At 38.0% G+C, this 19868-nt stretch overlaps 1 protein-coding gene across 8 annotated transcripts in view; it reads right to left on the bottom strand.

The window, feature by feature from the left end:
• LOC139740744 (actin-binding LIM protein 1-like) overlaps positions 1–19868 on the bottom strand; it is a 223497-nt gene that overhangs the window by 99768 nt on the left and 103861 nt on the right. For 7 of the 8 annotated variants that reach the window (XM_071651317.1, XM_071651314.1, XM_071651313.1 and 4 more), the window contains exon 2: positions 1474–1581. In XM_071651317.1, coding sequence (XP_071507418.1) covers positions 1474–1581 — 108 coding nt within the window. Of the gene's footprint in view, positions 1–1473; positions 1582–10611; positions 10846–19868 lie in introns of those variants that run through there. The other variant, XM_071651316.1, reaches the window with a different exon arrangement.

The following is a 19868-nucleotide window of genomic DNA, read 5'->3' on the forward strand; positions in this document are numbered from 1 at the left end:
GAGATACAACTAGATTGAAAGGGAGATATACATGTGTAGAGACTAAAAAGGAGGCATAGGGAAAAAGATATGATTTGAGAAAAGTAACATGAGATCATTATGAAGAAAAAAAATGATGATGATGGCATGAAAGTAAAAGGTAAAACAATGTGGCTAGAGCAAGAGAGAAAAAAAAAGGGAATTAAGAGAGGAGGCAAGAAGAGTTAGACAGATTACAAAGAGGAGAAGAAAGAGAAGTGAGAATGAAACATGAATGACGAGGATATTATCCTCAATGGGTGAAATGTAAGAAGAGAAATTTAAGAAAGCCAGGATCAGTGACATTGGTAATGATCACTGCTATTTCTTGTAACATCTGTGATATTAACCCCTCAGCACCAGAACTTCACAACACCATCGATGTCAAGCACAAACAGATTGGTAATGATGATTATGGACTTAATAACTTATTACAATGACTGCTGGAAGATACTATGTAAGTAGAGTACAGGAAAAAAAACCCATTGATATTGCAATAGAAGAAACTAGAAGAAATATCATGGACAGGTATAAGCATAATTCATTCATAGAATAAGCATGATGTGACTGACAATGCTATCATAAAAGGAAAATTGGATTTGGTCTGTTGTTTCCAATTACAGTTGAAATTACAACCCTCTACAGAGCACTACCATGGTACCCAGATTACAATCTTCTTTCAAGTTTAAAGGATGTATAAACAATGAGAACCAGCCATGTTTACAGTAACCTCAAACTGCACATGAGTTTGGTTGGGAGAAATGTACTTTTCTTGCATGTCCATCTTGTGTTTGCATTGGTATTCCAAGGCATTTGAAAAAAAAAATGCCCTCAGACAAAGAGGTCTCAATCGTAAATGAAAATGCCGCAGTCATATGCATGAGCTCAACATGACAGGGGCATTTTGTGATACCTGGAATTGAGAGGGGGCATTGAGGAAGATTGAGACAGGAAATTTGCTCAGGAGAGGGAGGAAAAAATCTTCCAAGGACTGAGTAGGGGGGAGAAATATATTGTCCTCATTGATGACTCACTGAAATAAATCAGGTTTTAAACTTGAATGTCTACAGACCACCAGAAACGGAATGGGGAAGGGTTGTGAATGATTTTCAGCCTGTTTATCTTGTCTACCGCTGGATGCGTACAATTTGAACTGCGGCCCCTCACTCGAACTTGCCAAACAAGGGTATGCATGGTTGATATGATAAGAGAAAGGGCCACTTTGAAAAAGAAAAAAAGTACATTGGACCAGAGGTTCCTTATAATCTGCCCATCTGGTCACACTCTGTCCATGACAGTTAAGCATCCGACGCAAGAGAATACTAAGAACTGAAGTGTGATAAGATATACTAAAAAAAAAAAGAGAGATGAAAACATAACATCTTTATCAAGGAGGGAGAAGAAGAGGAGGAGGAGGAGGGGGCAGAGAAGATGAGAGGACATTTGGTTACTCACGGCAACACTTGAAGCACTTGATGTGGAAGAAGTCATCCTGAACCCTCAGCACCTCTCCTTTGCACGCCTTGTTGCACCCCCGACAGAGAACTCGCTTCTTCTTCTCATCTGAAAAACGACAGAGACAGGAACATTATGATACTCTGGGGTGACATAGGAGTTCTTTCTGAAAGCCACGGTATGGACTCATTTGTGGAAATTTCATTAGAATGACAAAGGGGACTGACTTTATTCGACATGGGGATTATGGATGCAAAATATGCAACGATGCATATTTTGTATCTCTTCAAACACTGGATGCTAATGTTCAGTGTAAAATTTGGTAGCCTAGGGGACACGCCCAGATGTCACATGGCTACCCCTGGCACCTCAAGTTCATGATGTTCAAAAATTCAATTCAGTAACACTTTATTTCTATCAAACAAAAAGTTATACATGGCAAAAAGCATATATTTGTCAAATCATATCGTTAAGAAATTTGAACGAAGTACAAAGTCATAAAGTATAATACAAAATATGTAAGTAGTACATTGAGTTGAGTAGTGCAATCAAAGTACATTGAAATTGTGCCATTGGCATGGCCATATCATCCTGTAATTTCACTTTAGCCATTTCATATTCAGACCATGACATTTAGAGGGAGGCTAGAAATGATATTACATTCTGATGTATCAAATGAAAGTGTATGATTCAAATTCATAATTTCACCTTATATCTTTTAGTGTTAGTTTTCATAGAACCACTTGGTGCATTCACCTTTTAAGTCTCAACAAACCAGTGCTTCAGTAACTATATCGTGGTGACCCAGCATCCTGTAACTACTTCTTGAGAATCACACAGTTCATTCATCTGTGCATTCCACACAGGGCACTTCCAGGAAGTGGCATTCCCAAAACTCCCACCCACCTTTTCTCAGATTATCCTCAGGCACAACTCCTGCCCCCAACAAACGAGTTGTTTATGACCTGTATGCTTACAAGATGAGTGAACAGATGGTACAGAGGATATTGGCAGTTTATGGACTAATTTGCTGGCTTTCATAGAAACAGGATTTTTCCTCCCTCGGTCGGATATATTACGATAACTGGAGGGCGTTGACAGGGTGGTAACGGGAGAGCATCACTCCCACGCTGGTTGGATACCGCATCTTTCAATCCATACAGCCATTCCTCTCGACTGGGGATGTTAATCAAGGGATGCCCAGTGAGGTAGTTTCCAATGAGTATGGGGGGGGGGGGAGATTCCGGGCAGATAAGACATGGTTACAAAATATTATGCGTGCTAAGGGGAAAGGAATGCTCCTGCTTCCTCAATTGCGCTCTTCACTCCAAAATCAAATGTCTTTCCTTTTTTCTAACTCTATCTCTCTCTCAGCTGGGATTATCTTGTAACACAGATTTCCCATTGGTGCTGAGCAACAGCAACACATCCATTGTGCATGGCTGAATTTAGAATTACTGGAAGGAATCAGACATGAAATACACTGCCAGTCATAGTCAGTCAACTACTGCAAAATGTTTTTGCATTAGTTGATTCTTTTTTTAGTTTTTTGTGTATGTATATATATTTTTTTTTTCTTTGCACGTTCACCACATGAGGATAGTTTATGTTTTGATATATGTTTAGTTCCCCATATTTGTTAGAGTATTCATTCGATGTTATATGTAATGTAATTTGTTGTTTATCTGTTGTCAAGATGTGTTTATGAATGTGCGACAAAAACCAATTTTCCATGCCATGTTCTTATACATAATTTGGGCAAATAAAGAAATGAAATGAAATGAAATGAAATGAAATGACAGTACACATATATCCTTGAGTGAGAAATGCCTATGCTACAGAATGAATTTATAATACAGATGTAGGTATGTTAGACATCTCTCTTGAAACATGAATTCTCCTAAGCCTAGGGCTTCCCAACCTTGCAAACATGATGAATCCGAGCGAGCTTCACATTAATAAATGCTCTCCCCATCAAGATGAAGGCAAAGGCATCCCAGTTGGGATTTCGGCGGTTGCCATGGTAGCGGAGGAAAGCTGACCCACAGCAACAAACAACACTCTGCCTTCCTTCCTAGCTGTGTTTAGTCTGGAAAACCTTACGCTGCACACTCAGCTTGCCGAGCGATCGTGCGCAACTCTTTTCGAGCAATGCGGATGACACAGAAAAGAAAACTGGATATATTCCTTGGTTGCTGCATCTGTCAAACAAAGTCTGTCGTCGTGATCAAAGCATAACCCCAGCATCAGAAATGGTGACAGACATGAATTGATCTTTATGAGATATGACAAACACAAAATAAATGGCATTACTGCAACAACCTCAAAAGAAAGAAACTATAAAGGATTTGACAGTAAGATTGCAAATTATGATATCATGTGCATGTATGCTTAGTGGGTATTCATAAAAGGATGCTTCATATATGAACATGAGAAATGCTTCATATTTGTTCCATTGGTGCTGTGGCTGTTGAGGAAAAAAGGGGGTAGGCTTCAAGGGACTGAATCAAACAATGTAAGTCTTTGAAAAAAAAAAAGGAATAACACCTCTCCGAAAAGGTCATCTGTGATAAATATTATCATTTTTCTTTTCGAAATTAATGTGGCACAAACAATTCATTGAATAAACATCTTGTAGCAGCTCCCCCGAGACTTGTTTACGCAAGCAGTGAAAATAGTCCTGATGCAGACATAACATAGAGGACGGGGGAGAGACGATGATTACAAGAAGATAACCAGGAGTGCAAACCAATATTTACAGAGAAAGGTGAGCTGGTATTCTACCATCATCCCGCATACAGTCAATCAGGCCACTAATGGATGTAGACTTAACTCTTTCCATTAAGCATTGCCGCCATTTCCCTCAATGACGGTTCAGGTCGGGCATGAGTAATATTTTTCATCCATGAGAACAAAAACAGACAGTGGATAAACACTGTCGATACTGTAATAAAAAAAGACAATTCATTTATGGAAGCGGCAACAAAATCTTGATTATTATCTTTGAAATGACTGCCTTTTCTTCGAATATGCAAGTGCACAGTTGCTCCTTTTTTGTTTTTGTCCTTTTTTCTTTTTCTTTTTTTCAGAATGAACCAACGCAGAAGCCAGGCTGCTTTTGACATTTTCAAGCATTCATGACTTCCACGAATATAATACAAAATTATTCTCCTTAGTCCCATCCATGAAAATTCCTGTTAGATTTTTCTTTGCAATGTAGCAGCCAACTCATTCACATAATCTTGCAAAAGCAAACCACATTTCTGAAAGGGGCAACTCATGCAAACTTTTCTTCAAACTTCTTTTGTCATGTAATAACACAGCATTTGATATTCCTGACTTAGTTTCTTAAATTTCTCACTCTCTTTAAAATCACACCCTTGAATCTTGGAACTGCAAAGTAGAATCACTTCTGTCTTGCTTTCATTCTCTTGAGGACCTATCAAACGGGGAATCAAAGGTCATTCAATGAGTGACTACCGCTGCAGCTGGTGTTAAATGAAACCCGACTCGGTGAAGCGTGTCAGGAAGTTGTTGCATTACACAGAGTGCATCGAATCAAGCTGACCGGCACGTCGTCTGATTTCCAACGCCCGGCCAGCTGTATGCTGCAAAGAGGTCTTTGTGAAATCTGAGAGATAGCACTGGTTTTAGAAAGCATTGCATGGCTCTCTGAGGTCCCGCCCCCTCCCCATTTTTTGTGATCCTGAAATAGGAGACATAGCTATACCACCTTAAAAGCCCCCCTTTTTGGGTGTCCTGTGGCACGTCCATATAGCAAGTGATTCACACGCAAAGTACAAATGAGTCCTGAGAGATTCGTCGGCAACACAGAGTGGTTTTTTAAGGGTTAGTGCAGATGCCTTAGCAACTTTTTTTTTCTCAAAATGCAGAAATCTTATATTCTAGAACATGAAATCCAAGAGAAGTCTACCATTTCTACCTTAGATGTGAAAGAACTATTATCCTTACACAAACTCTCCCTCTCTCCTCATCATCGTTTTCTTCTCCTGTTTATTCTGCCTCCTTCAATCCTGAGATTCTTAATTTTTCTACATCTTATCAATAACAACTTTCAGGGGAATGCATATTACAAGCCCTGCTTTTTATCTTCCCCTCCATTTCTGACATTGAGTAAATCTCATGCATCTCGGCTTCACAACTGATTGTGTGTTTTCACTGTATTTTGATACATTTAGATTACATACACAGTTGTATATTGATTTTTTGCATGATATGTTTTGTACACCTATATTCCCTTTTGAAAATGAAAAATGAATAAATGAAATGAAATGAAATGAAATGAAATGAAATGAAAATACTCTTTCATGTAAAATGTATGTAGTGTCTAAAATCCTGTCTCATTTGTACTGTGCAGCCTTTTGGTATCCAATTTGTTTGTTAATAAAAATTGACATAGGAAAAAGAATGCATTATTTCCAATCAAGGACATACTGTACAGGAGAAAAAGAGTCTCCTAGGTGTTTGAATTATTTGTTACTATTTCCTAAAAATTGACTGAAGCCTCTTGGTCATGAAAGTGACAATATGACCTTCCACATTTTTGAAGAATTAAGGTAGCAATGGTGGTTCAGTGTTGACCAACTGTGATTACATGCCTAACCTTCCAACAGAGACTGACCTCCACTAAGCTCCAATGCTAGTTTTCTAGAAATTGTGTAAATATAATGGTTGCCTGCTTTTTCATAATTTCTCTAGGAGGCTTTCAAAAATCAAGTAAGACAAATCATATTGATTGAACATCACTGAATCCCTCATAATCACGGCAATTGTAATATTTTAAATGCTCAAAACTGATGTGAAATCATTAGGCTTTTGTGGTGACGCCCCACAAACAGCAAACAGGAAACTTATGCCCTTTGTTAACAGACAAGATAATGTGATAAACATAAAAATTAGATTTTCATGTAATGTAAGCTGTCAGCTAAACATGTTTGTCAACTGGATCAGTTCATGCACATTGTGTTATAGCCCACATACATGGGCAATCAAACCCAGCTACATGTCACCTAATTGATGTCCAAATTACAGGGACATGGCACTCATTACAGCTGATACTGTGCATGATAGGTCTTGATTAGCACACACAGTGATGGCTAATTGCTTTTACCGCAAACAGAGCAGGTGTAATACACATATTGTTCCGAGCCACCGTCTAGAGAACTAGTTCTTTGGGCTGGCTAGTGCGTATGATGAATTACCACGTGCTTGTACAACATGCTTGTTTGTGAATTAGATCTATCATCGCCATGGTAACTCGACAGTTCTGGAGCGATTGCAGTGCAGATTCTGTACTCCAACAACAATTTTAATGAAATTATGTATTTTCTAAACACTCTATGCACTCAATGAAATTATGTATTTTCTAAACACTCTATGCATACCTACCGACATTGCCCCCCCCCCCCCCCCCCCCCCCGAATCCCGTTGAGGATAGGCTGCTTGGCTACAACGCGCATTTCCCATAGACACCTGCCCGAGTATACTAGGGACTACTCTTCAATGGGTTAAGGGCCCCATAGCAAGCCTTTCTGAGTACCTGCTCTTAATAAATCAATTTCTACATTCCTTGCTGCTATGATAGGTAAGGATATGACAGACTTCCCAGTTGCCAAGAACAATCATTGCTTATCAGAAGGCATATTCATGAACTTAAAAAAAAAAGGATGCTTAAAATGTATTGAAGAAACTGCTCTATTCTGGTGGTATTTGTATCATGGCTAGGTCTTATCAAAATGAATGAGAGAGCCCCGGAATCTGATGAGATCAACAAATTGCACTTGCTAGCCTTAATCCAGGCCATTCACATGAAAAGCTACTTTGACACATCTAATCACCAATGTACAGAAACATGGATTGCTCACGACAATACAAGATGAAAATTGATGCAATAGTAATATTGCCTCTCCTGAGCGCATCTTCTCATTTTGCATCAAGGCTTCAGTTTTGCATTTCATGATGTCCACAATTTCAGTTCATGTAATGAATGCTGATGTACAAAGATATTTTTCTTGTATACCTTGAACATGATCAGTGTATTTTTTTTTTGGCCAAACTTTGTGTAAATACATGCACATCCCTGTTTGTATATATGTGTAACTCTGTTGCAGGTGAACTGAACATGCCCTTTGCAAGATTCTGTTACGATACATGACCTTGTTTCGATAAACAAGTGAATGTTGGCGACTGTTTGGCTATGAAATTCCCAGGCTGGGATCTATAAACAATGTGTGCTGTTGTAATAGAATTGAATGTCACCCTGGCAGGTATAACGAAATGTCAATGACATTGAAAACGTGAGCGAACACATTACACAGGCCGTTTTGAACTGCAAATCGCGTGAGTACGTTTCAAGGCAGCCCATGCTAATGCACTTCAATTTTTCCTGATGCTGCAAAGACACCAGTGTGTGCAATTTCCATTACTACAAGTATGTTTACGAGAGCAAGACTGCACATGAATTAGGATAATGGCGGGGAGAGAACATTGGGTATGAAACTTTTTTCCAGAAAAAAAAAAAGCACAGTAAAAGGAGGTTAAGACATGACATGTATCATGCTAAGGCAGAAGAGAAGATGCATATTGTTGCAGCCGAATCAATACAGTCTGGTCCCGTACTCTTCCGCCACATTGCTCTCCAAAATGACGAGATCGATGGTGGATACTCGTTGTGCTTTCTGCAGCAAGTCAAGGCCATCGGGTAAAATAATATTGCGTGGGGGGTAATTGATTGCTGTTTATAATCTTCGCAATTACTGTGTGTCCCATATATGACAATTACTTTCCTGGCAAGTGGGGAAAAAAACAACATTGTTTTAACACTGCCCATACTCTATCAGACGCTGAATTATCATCTGTTTTTTTCAGAACTTTTACAAGCTTTCCCTGAAATATTTGTATCATGTGGACTATAACAAGGATGTGAATAATGCAAATAAAGTCATAGAGATGAAGATGGTCACCCCTCCCAAGAAAGCCAAGTAGATGAAAGGGATATAATACTGTAGAGATCGATAGAAGAACAAGCAGAAACACGATGATGAATGAAGAATGGAATGAGAATTACAGACTGTTAAATGAAATTAACCCTTTCACTGCTCACTGTCCTAAACTGATACTGACATCAAATAAACTTGAGTTTCTAATGAGAGAGACAAAGAGTTTAGGAAGACAAGAGCTGGTAGAAAGTATTTAAAACAAAAATTAGAAAACTTTATGTAATGGAAAGAGATGGAAACATCGTTTTATCGTATCTCTCTTATGCCACAATCTATGTTTCCATGGACACGCTTTGACCTAATTAACTAATTGTCATCATAAAATTCATGGCCCTGATGATGATGGACAACAGACATCTTTGACAGGATATCACATCCATCAGACAAGAACTACAAACAGCAGGTTATTAGACCATCTTACATTCACAAAACTTTTCTCTTCTTTTTTTTTCTCTCACACCTTGTTGATACAGCTAAGTGTGTTAAAAATCTACACAAACATTTTCATACATGGGCATAAAACTTCTGAATAACCTTGCAAGTAATCTCTACGACAAGCACCTTCAATTGATGCTGTCAAATTGAACCTAAAAAAAAAAAAAACTTTTTAATTTACACTGACAATTGCTTACATGGATACTGTAAAACATGATATATTCGCGGCACGAAATTTTCACGAATTGGAGCCGACGGCCTTTTTCGTGGCAAGATATTTTCGCGAATTGCCTCTTGCGTTCAATGCATATAGTGTAGATAAGACATTTCGTGTGCATTTTAATTTCGCGAATCTTGGCGCTTGCGAAATTCGTGAAATTAAAATGCATGCGAACATTTCTCGTTTTATAGTATGTATACCTGTTTACTTGTTTGTTCTTATGTTCTATTTTCTATGACTTTATGTTGCAACGTACCATAAATATTTATTTCTGTTTCCACAGCATCATGAATAACTTTTTAGACAGTACAATGAGAACTTTATAAGAGTCCACTATCATAATTATTATTATTACAGTTATTATCATTATTACATGCTCATATTAGGTTCTCATAATTTGATATGCAGAAGTCTGATTATTTCCAGATGCTCATGATTGCCCATGAAATTAATTTGTATTCATAACCTGACATTTTTTTAATGTAACGTTTGTACGCTGGGTCAATGGTGCCTACTTATTTCTTCCAAGACGAGCAAGGTATAGGGTGCCAGATGATCGAAATTACACGATGTTGCGAGCCAGTGGAAGGGTTCAAAGTCTGCATTGTACACAATGGGATGTTGTTTCAGCTCCTGGTGCTGCCATGGCAACCAACGAAACATGCCCCGGCAATTCATCATGCAACCTTGCCAGGTCCAACTCATTTGTCAATTTCTTGCCAGACATCGGACATTCCTCCTCAATTCATCCAGCTCTTGTAATATCAACCTTTGGCTCCCTCTGCACAGCTACTGCCTATCAAACTACTGACCCAGTAACCTTTACCCTCATGCATTTTCATTTGATACTTGTTCTACATGACTCACGTACTTGTCAAAGGTGTTGCCGAACAGAGCAAGTAAAGCCAGTTTCTACACATCTACATAAGATGACTATGTTTAGAGTCAATCAAGTGACTGTTGGTCATTCTGCTCCATAACTTAACCCATCGAGGACGGGCTGATTTTGATGTAACACAAATTTCCCATAGACACCTGCCCGAGTATACTCTGGACTAGTCTTCAACAGATTAAAAGAATTGAATCAAATCTACAAAATACATTAGGAATAATAAACACACTCTCAACGACTTTTCCTATTAGTATGTCTATTGGTCTGTTAGAACAAGACCCACCTGGAAATCCACCTGTTTTATATACCATCCATGACACACAAGTACAACAGCAATCATACAAAGTCAACTCAATCTCCATTTATTTGAAATGACACAAACATTCAAGAGGAGTTTTTAATTAGCCTTTTCTTCTAGTCTATAAAAACCAGACCCACATGTTAAATCTACATGTCCATATCAGAGCAATGAAACTTATAATCTTCAAAGAAATATCATAGATATATGAAATATACTCTGGACATATTTCCATCCATTTTCATCTCCTATCTTTTCCAAAATCCAGACCCACCTGTGAAATCCACCTGTTTCACATAGTATCCATTCCACACCAGCGCACCATGTAACACATTCTTTGAACAAGCGACTGTCGCCATCACACCTGCCTTCTTTCCGCCGTCCGTTAATTCCAAAGTAACCTTCCGGAAGATCCCGCCAAAGCCCCGCAGCTTCCAAACCACCGAGCAGAATGGAGCAAAACGACCGTGCCGGCCGGCAAATAAAGAAGACACTATCTACCGGTGATAGTGTGCACAGCCTGTGCTGCACATGGGCAATTTGGCATGCAGTACCGGGCGAATCCACCACTAATTTGCAAGATTCGTGATTGGGCTTTGCGAGCACACATTTAGTTAGGCATAGAGTGCTGCAACCACCTTGTGTATGTGTGTGTGTGTGTGTCTGTATGGGTGTGTGGTGTGTGTGTATATTTATATGTGTGTTTCTGTATGTCTGGGTGTGTGAGTGTGCATGTGTGTGTATGCTTTTTGTGTGTATAAAGTGTCTGTGAGTGTCTTGCTGTGTATCTGTGTGAGAACAAAGTATTAGAATGTGAGCACTGAATTGCTTTTTTATGTCTGCAAGTCGAACAGAATGTGGACTTACTGTACCCCCTCCTTCAAAACTGCCCAAAGTTTGATAGTTTTTTTCCTTGCGCCTCCCACGTAAGCAAGCATTGACATTTTAGAATGCAAACTGAAGGGCCTTCACTATTCATATCTCACCCAAAATTGAATCTTGCTATGTGTTTTCTACCCATGTACATGTAAATTGCAGAAAGCATCCTAAAATATGATATGTCAATATTTATACTTCACTCTGGAGGTGATTTTTCATCATAATCATCTGTTCTTTTCCATTCTCTTTTCATATGGCATCCAAGCCATCACACATGCATCTCACACACAAGCACTTGCATGAACAATTGTAGAGTCAGTATTGCCATAACAAGATGAGAAAACCCTATTCCATGAGAGTTTTTATATCTACTTCGATATATTTGTAAGCCACGGAGGCTGGTGGCCGAGAATAAAAGGTGTCATTTTGACAAACAATCAATCATTCTCACAGACACAAATATGACTAAAACACACACATACACATACACACACAACACACATGGGTACTCCCCCCCCCCCCCCCCCGTGTTTGTTAACCAGGTCTCAACAAATGCAAGAAAATCATATATATAATGGCACACTGTCACTGTTGGACCATGATCACAAGAGTTTTGAATACAACTTTGGACTACTTGGTGTGTGTGTTTTTTTCCTCCCTTTTGGATCTGACTTTGCTAAGATGGAAGTTTTGGGCATCTACGGAAGACAATATGAATGCTCCAGAAGAGTTAAAGTGATTTTGTAAAGCATGTTTTGATGGCATTTCAAGATAAGGAGGTGTAGTATATCAGCAAAATTCTAGTAGGTGGGTAGTTTTAATTGAGTGTATCCTATAAATCTAACTACGAGCTACACAATACCTAACAATTGTTCACAAGAAAATTGTTATCAGGACTCATCTTGCCTATGTAAACCTATAGTATTAGACTAATCCAAGAATGCACAATATGAATAGATGCCTAGGTATGTGAAAGTATCTATGATTTTCCTATGGCTTCAGGTAATTGATTTTACTTCAAATCATGACATCAGAACTTTTTTTGTGAACAATATTTCAGACTATCAGCATTAAATGGTCATACATCACCACCAGATATTTAAGTTTTTCACTCTCTTTTCTTGTTTGCTTCGACCTGCTAGCTTTACAACGATCTGTGCTGTTCAATTTCAACAACCTCAACAACATTACTTCTTATGAAGACCAGGGGGGCATTTCATGAAGCATTTTGTCCGACAAATTTTTCAGATAAATTTGCTCTCACCCAATCATAGGCACGGATTTCAGTAGTTTTTAACAGTGTGTCAGAAAAAAAAAATATCTGAGAAAACACTTCATGAAATGCCCCCCTGGAGAGAAAAGTACAAGGGGACAGTGTCAATGAGGCAGTCAGCAACCAGAGAGAAGAGAGTGAGAAGATTTAACCCTTTCTGTGTCACGAACTTTGAACAGTGTGTATAATGTTATGGGGTTTTCTATACCAATCTGTACTAAAAGGGTTAAGGGATATACCTGGGTGAAAGAGGAGGATACTCAGGGGGTCAATTGATGACTTTATCTGAGGACACCCAATATCCTCCACTCAAAGTCCTGTTTTGTCTCCGCTAAGCTCCACCAGTATAAACATGGCTTTAGCGGTCGGCCTTTGGCAATTACGTTCCTTCCGCACAAGGTGTGTGACCATTTCTCATCCGCGAGGAGGGGGATAAAGCCTATGCGCACCAATAATAGGAGTTCATGGTCAGTGGAGGTGATGCGTTCTAAATCGGTGGATTTGTTGTCAGCCAAGATGGAGGAATGGGTTTACATTGCTGATATCATAATATCACCAGATTCATACTCAACATGCACTCTGTAATTGAAATACTGCTAGGCAACGGCATTGATAAGATACTGATGTCCCAATATGCCACTAATTGCAGTAATAAATGTAATGACTATGATATGAATGATACTAGTAGTACGCCTAATATTGATAGTGCTTTTCCTGAAAGTACTAATAGTAGCAGTGGTAGTAGAAGTAGTAGAAGTAGTAGTAGTAGTAGTAGTAGTAGTACTACTACTACTACTACTACTACTGCTACTACAACTACTACTACTACTGCTACTACTACTACTGCTACTTCTACTACTACTACTACTACTACTACTACTGCTACTACTACTGCTACTTCTACTACTACCACTACTACTGTTACTACTACCATTACTCCTACCACTCCTACTATCAAAATCATTAAAACTGTCTTATTGTTACAGTTGTAATACTACTACTACTACAAGGACTACTACAACTACCACTACTCCTACCACCACTCTTACTATCATAATCATTAATATCTTATTGTTACAGTTGATACAAGACCACTACAACAGCTTGCTACCGGAGTCTCCTTCCGCCAGCAGGAATCTCCATGTAATGACAAGAGTCTAACTACAGGGCATCGCTGTTCCCCTCCGGGCATTGACACCCAAAATTGTATGTTGTGATAGATCTACCACATGCTTGTCACTTTAAGTGGCCACGAGATCACTCCTGTAAGACATCCTTCTCATCATCTTCCGCTCTCCCCCCCCCCCAAACATTGTGAAGATTATTTCCTTGTAGATGCAAAAGTGTCTGCAAACAACATAAATACCATTACAAGTCTCTCTCTCTCTCTTTCTCTCTTCATATACCATCTATTTGATCTATCTCTTAATCTTCCTATTCATATGATTCAATTCTATTAGAATGGTGTTGAAGTATATCATATATCATATATTGATGAAATATGGAATACATAAATATATATATATATATGTATATATATTTATTTATTTATTTATTCATTGACAAAATACAGGTATTGAGATAAAGATATAGATTGAAAAAGCATACATAATGAAAAATATGTAATATGTAAATAGAATGGAGCAATACACTGTCTTTGAAATACATCATGCATACTATCTTTATATTCTTCCTCTCCCATTTTCTTCCTTTTTTTTCTTGCAAGTCCCCCCCCCCCTCTCTCTCTCATATGGATTTCTATCAAGGAATCGTGGTAATGCTGTAAAACATTCACCAGCGCAGCGAGAAACATTTTCCTTCACACCTTCCAATAAGGTGGCCACGCATCCGTCAATTCATCACATTCCAGAAGCGCTAGACTGCCTGATCCGACAGGCCTACAGATGTAGGATGGGCATCAGTGAGATCCGAGAGGTAGATGGAAGTTAGGCATGGTTGAATTAAAAGTCAGCATGTCTCCCTTCCCTCTCTCCTTTTCTCACTCTGTATCTTTCTATCTTTTTCTTTGTCTATCTATGTAGCTAGTTATCTCCTCCTTGCTCATCTATTTCCTTTTTTTTTCTCAAAATGCATCATTTTGCTCCATTCAAATAACTACATTCTGCACAAAACATATACAACAAAATAAATATTCCTTTTCTTTAAATCTCTCTTTCTCACTCAAACAAACATATTCTACCCCTTTTCCTCTGTTTGCTTTTATAATAATAATAATTGTTATTATTATTATTATCATTATTATTATTATTATTATCATTATTATTATTATTATTATTATCATTATTATTATTATTATTATCATTGCCAACATTATTATATATTACGCATTTCAGACATCTCCACAAAGACAAGCACACACAAAAAAAATTGATTCAGCATGACAAAGAATAACATTAATCAATACACAGCAACAAAGCTTTTACAACCTACATTAAATCCCAACCCCCGACCCCAAAATTGAAAAACTTTCCTGAATATACCCCTTTGATTATCTCCTCTCCATTTCTCTATTTCTATCTTACTATATTTATTTTATACTAATATGCACATATCAATTCTTCCATTCACCCTTGCAAAATTTGAGAAAAAGGAATGCATGCATGGTTTGAAGGGGCCCACATTCTACAGGCATTGTCTTTTCAGTAGGTCTCTCCATTTTTTTTGCAAGTACAATGCATATTAGTTACTTCAGGTTGATTACTTCAGTACTCAATGTTTGGTTACTGATAAAGTTTCATTATTGTTGTTTACTCTGTTCAATTCACATTGTTTTGTTTATATTATTTCTCTGTCACAACTGAAAGTGAAATGTATGTTATTTATCTTCATCAAAAAATGGAAATATATTTAAATTGAATTGAAATGATTCATTGTTAAGACATAGAGAATGCTAAAAGAGTGAAGCTCAAAGTTAAAGTCTTCTTTGTTTGCAAAAACAATTCTGGATATGGATCCAGGTATAACCCATCATGAAGCATTACCAAATTGCAACCTTTACACCTACAACACCATGTCATGAGTTGTCACGTTTCTCTCACAAACCCCTCCCCTATCCTCCCACCATCACGTCCACACAGAAATGACAGCACTCTCTCCATGTTTGCACCAATCTCACTGGCCTGCTTCCAACACACACACTCTCCTTAGAAATTGTCCAATCACGTCACGACTTGGTTCCCGATTCTAACGTGCGTCCACGAAATGTCAGGGTGTGGGAGGATTGCGTGGACTAACTAATGCTCTCAGCAAACTATGTTAGAGTACAAATGAGAGCAGGAGACATTAATCCTTCATGTATACCCCTGCAGCTACCTATAACTTGTCACATTATCTTCTTGGCATTTACAAATGTAGTTAGGCCCTCCCCCCCCCCCTGAAAAAAAGGCAACAATGCTAGAAATACAGACAAATCACAAGAGCATAATAGAAGTTAAGGAAAAAAACACAGAGTTGAAAAGATACAATGGTCCTAGATGAAGACCAACACAATACCACAAGGAATTCTAGGATTTATTACTAATTACTACTTCAAGGCACATCTGTTGGTGAACTGGAACGCTAAGCTACAAGTGCAGACCTGAGGATTGCACTTGTATGGAAATCATGGGGTATTTGAAAATTCTTTGAAGGTATGAAATAAGCATGCAGACATATATGATATTTTCAAAATTTGTTTGATAATAGATCTAGATATAAAGACTGCATGCATTCAAATATACCTTCTTAAAATGCATATTTTCAAGACTGCAATATTCTTTGTTAGTTATTACTAAATATCATAGATTTTATAAACATATCTCCCCACAGCCATATTTTTTCTGCCGTCTAGTAAACAGGTTATCCAAGGACCTCCGAAATGTGTGCACAAGAACTAATGGGCAAAAGAGAAAGAACGACGAAGCAGCTGGGCTATTCAACTTCAACCTACAGAGGGCTCTCTACAGCTCAGCAAAATTCTCAGCATTGATGTTCATGTTCAAGGAAGAGCCCTTTTGGTAAATGCTTGCGGGCACTATTTGAACTCGGCTGCTGATAAAAAGACACTGAAATGAATTCATATATTAACACAAGAGTGGAAAAGTTGCAGTGATGCATGCTTACGGATGTATGCAATGCATATATAATGTATTTCTACAAATAATGAATATTGCAAGAAACAACTTCACATCATCACTAAACTTTTAGGGCATTACTTGCAAACTCTGATCCAAAGCTGAGAAGCTTTGCGATTTTAACAAATTCTGTTTGAAACATCGTCAGATGAGAACCAGAAAGACATCAAGCTTTGAGTTTTTGTACAGTGCCTAATGCCCCCATGGTTCTAATCAGACAGAATGGATGCATGTCTAATTGCATATCATGAATATTCACAATGACAAAATTTGCATGTATATTGAATTTTCACAATACCACTCTATCATGTAAATGATGTATCATTAGAATACTGAACAGCAATCTAAAATCCTTTGACCGATACATCTAACTGGTGTATCCGTCAGGTTAACCCATTGAAGACTAGCCCCAAGCACACTAGGGCAGGTTTTAAGGGAAGTGTGTGCTATTTTTGTCACTATTGCAAAGTATGCATTTTACTTTTGTCATCTTTGCACAGCAGGCATTGTTTCTATTCATTCATTCCTTCATTCATTCATATCCTTCGTATCAAACTCTATGATCTGTATTGCTTACAAATTGCTGACAATATGACTTATACAATGTATACTTTGTATGTGTATTTAAGCTTTCTGTTGGATGGAAATCAAGCACAATTAAATTGAAATGAAATAAATTGAATTGAATAATACAAAAATATATCACTTCTCAACGGGTTAAGGCAGTGGCTTCACCGAGATATTATGACAGCAGTTTTAGCACTGGAAGGGTATTAACTCTTGACAGCGTCATCTGAGAGTAAAGTTTGAGGAATGCTAGTAACGGGCTGATGTCTGGCTGAGAGAATGGCTGTGCCTTATGCTGGTTCCAATGGCTCTGGGTCTGTGGGTCGGCCTGGAAACCAGTGGGGAGGCCAACATGACAACCTCCGGGGCTGAGGTATCCGCATTCCAGAAAAATCATTTCTGGGAGGCCGGAGTTGGGGAGGAAAGGGGGAATGGAGGAGAGACCGATGCCTGAAAGGCCTGTGGTATCACAACTTGGCCTTTTCAGTTAGATCACAATTACATGGCTGAATGATTAAAGGGATAATGGTACAGTATTGGTGGAGATGAGAACTGGGCTTTTAACTTTTTGCGAGATACCAAGAAAACACTTATGAAATAGTACAGAGGAATTAAAAACTTTATTTGATGATAATCGGGTTTGGAATGACTGAAACATCCAAAAACAAAATAAAACAAAGCGATCGTACAAAAGTGTGGGTCCCACACTTTATTAGAATCGCTCTGTTTTGGATATCTAAGCCATTTCAAAATCAATTTTCATCAAATAAACGTTGAATTCCTCATGGAATTACATGCTCTTTCATATTTCATAAGAGGTTTTTCATTATCTCACAAAAAAATGTTAGAAACCTGAAATTAAGTCTCAACCAAAACTATACGATCCCTTTAAAGGGAAAAAAATGTGTCTTTCTGTCTGTCTGTCTGTCTGTCTGTCAGCATGTATGTACGTATGTATGTATGTATGTATGCATGTATGTGTGTATGTATGTATGTATGTGTGTGTGTATGTATGTGTGTGTGTGATAGGTTGTGAGTTTGTACAGGTTAAGAAAGAGAGAAGCAAACAAGAAAAAATGAAAATGACGCAGATGATGATAGTTGTGATGAAAACGATGATGATGATGATGATGATGATGATTGATGACGACGATGACAATGATATCGACAGTGGAGATTTTGACAATGAAGAAGATCAAGAAGGAGAATAAAGAATACCACAAACTGATAAGAAAACAAAAGCACAAGCAGGAGGAAGGAGAGAAGAAATGGAAGAAGAACAGATGGAAAAAAGGGGAATCCGATGAAAGAAAAGATGAAGGAGGACCACTTTTAATTTAAACTGAACAGAAAAAAAAATACATTGAAGGTATGTTTAAAGGTATATATCACATTTTCTTAAAAAGTTTGGTTTAAAACATGTGAAAAAAAATCTGTCTGAATTGATACCACAGAATGAGCTATACATCTCAAAAAAATATTCCAAAATCTTTATCTGTGTCAGTAGGATTTCTTACAGGACTTATTACACTCTGCTTCTGTACCATTCATACTTCTGTGCAGATAATGATACTCATCAAATTAGTCTTATGTGGTGCAGTATGACATCATGCTGACACTTGAGCTCTAATGCAGTGACATAGGGACACAAGTTCAAATATAGATGGGAAAAAAATCACACAAACAGGCAGCTTTGTACAAATATCTCCAGGACTTGACTGATGCACTGTTAGACATTTTGACAGGATTAAGCTGAACCATATGTCCTTCTGCTCAAGAAATACACTGCCATCATACCAACAATATTTCTCCTTTTTTTTCCAGCAAAACCAAAACTTTCTGGGATATTCTCAAAGGTATACTTTTGACCCCTCTCTGGCTCCAGCATACATTTTTTAGTTGTCACTGAGAAAATAAAGAGGGATAAAATATCATGATGTTTTGCTTTGTTAACTTTGGTTCCCAGATGCGATCCATACCTCATCCTCTCTCCCTCACACCAAAAAAAGGAAAACAGAAAAAAAAGAAAAAGAAGATCTGCAAACAAACCAACATTGCAATTCTTCGATATATCTAGAAAATTCAAATGCTGCAAGAATCTGTTACAACACCTATACCAGGTCTGAATACATTTGAAAATTACCACATCATTTAAAATCCCAGCCTCACTGGCTAATGATAAAAATCATGTGTGTGTTTGACTATCTGGGGGATCCAATTCTTTGAATGTGCAAATTCTCATTAAAAAAAACGTTCTTTTTATCAATCCCCAAGATAATTTCTAAACAACACCATACAGGCTTCTTGTTGAAATTGAAGACTGTGAAATGCACAATGTGCTGATGGATGGAAACTACCTGATCCACATGAAAATACTCAGGAAAATCTGATACTCAGGAAAATACAAAATACACAAAGGAGATGACTCAACCAATGAATATTGATGAGCTACCGTGCTTGAAAGTGATAACAACCGTGACACCTATATTCGACCTGCCCTTCAAATGCATTACCAAGATCCCGAAGTGCTGATTTCACACTCCCGTTCTACGCAAAGCTTCCTCTCGAGGGGGAACTCACGGGATCAAATATTGATGATGCCCACTCCAGCGATTGATCTTGTTTTTGCGTCCCCCGAATTCCAAATTGGGCGATAACAAAGAGCACGACCAGACCAGA

This window comes from Diadema antillarum, unplaced genomic scaffold (genome assembly GCF_040938485.1).
Source record: "Diadema antillarum isolate AM-2024a unplaced genomic scaffold, OU_Dant_1.0 seq00000877_RagTag, whole genome shotgun sequence".
Lineage (NCBI taxonomy): Eukaryota > Metazoa > Echinodermata > Echinoidea > Diadematoida > Diadematidae > Diadema > Diadema antillarum.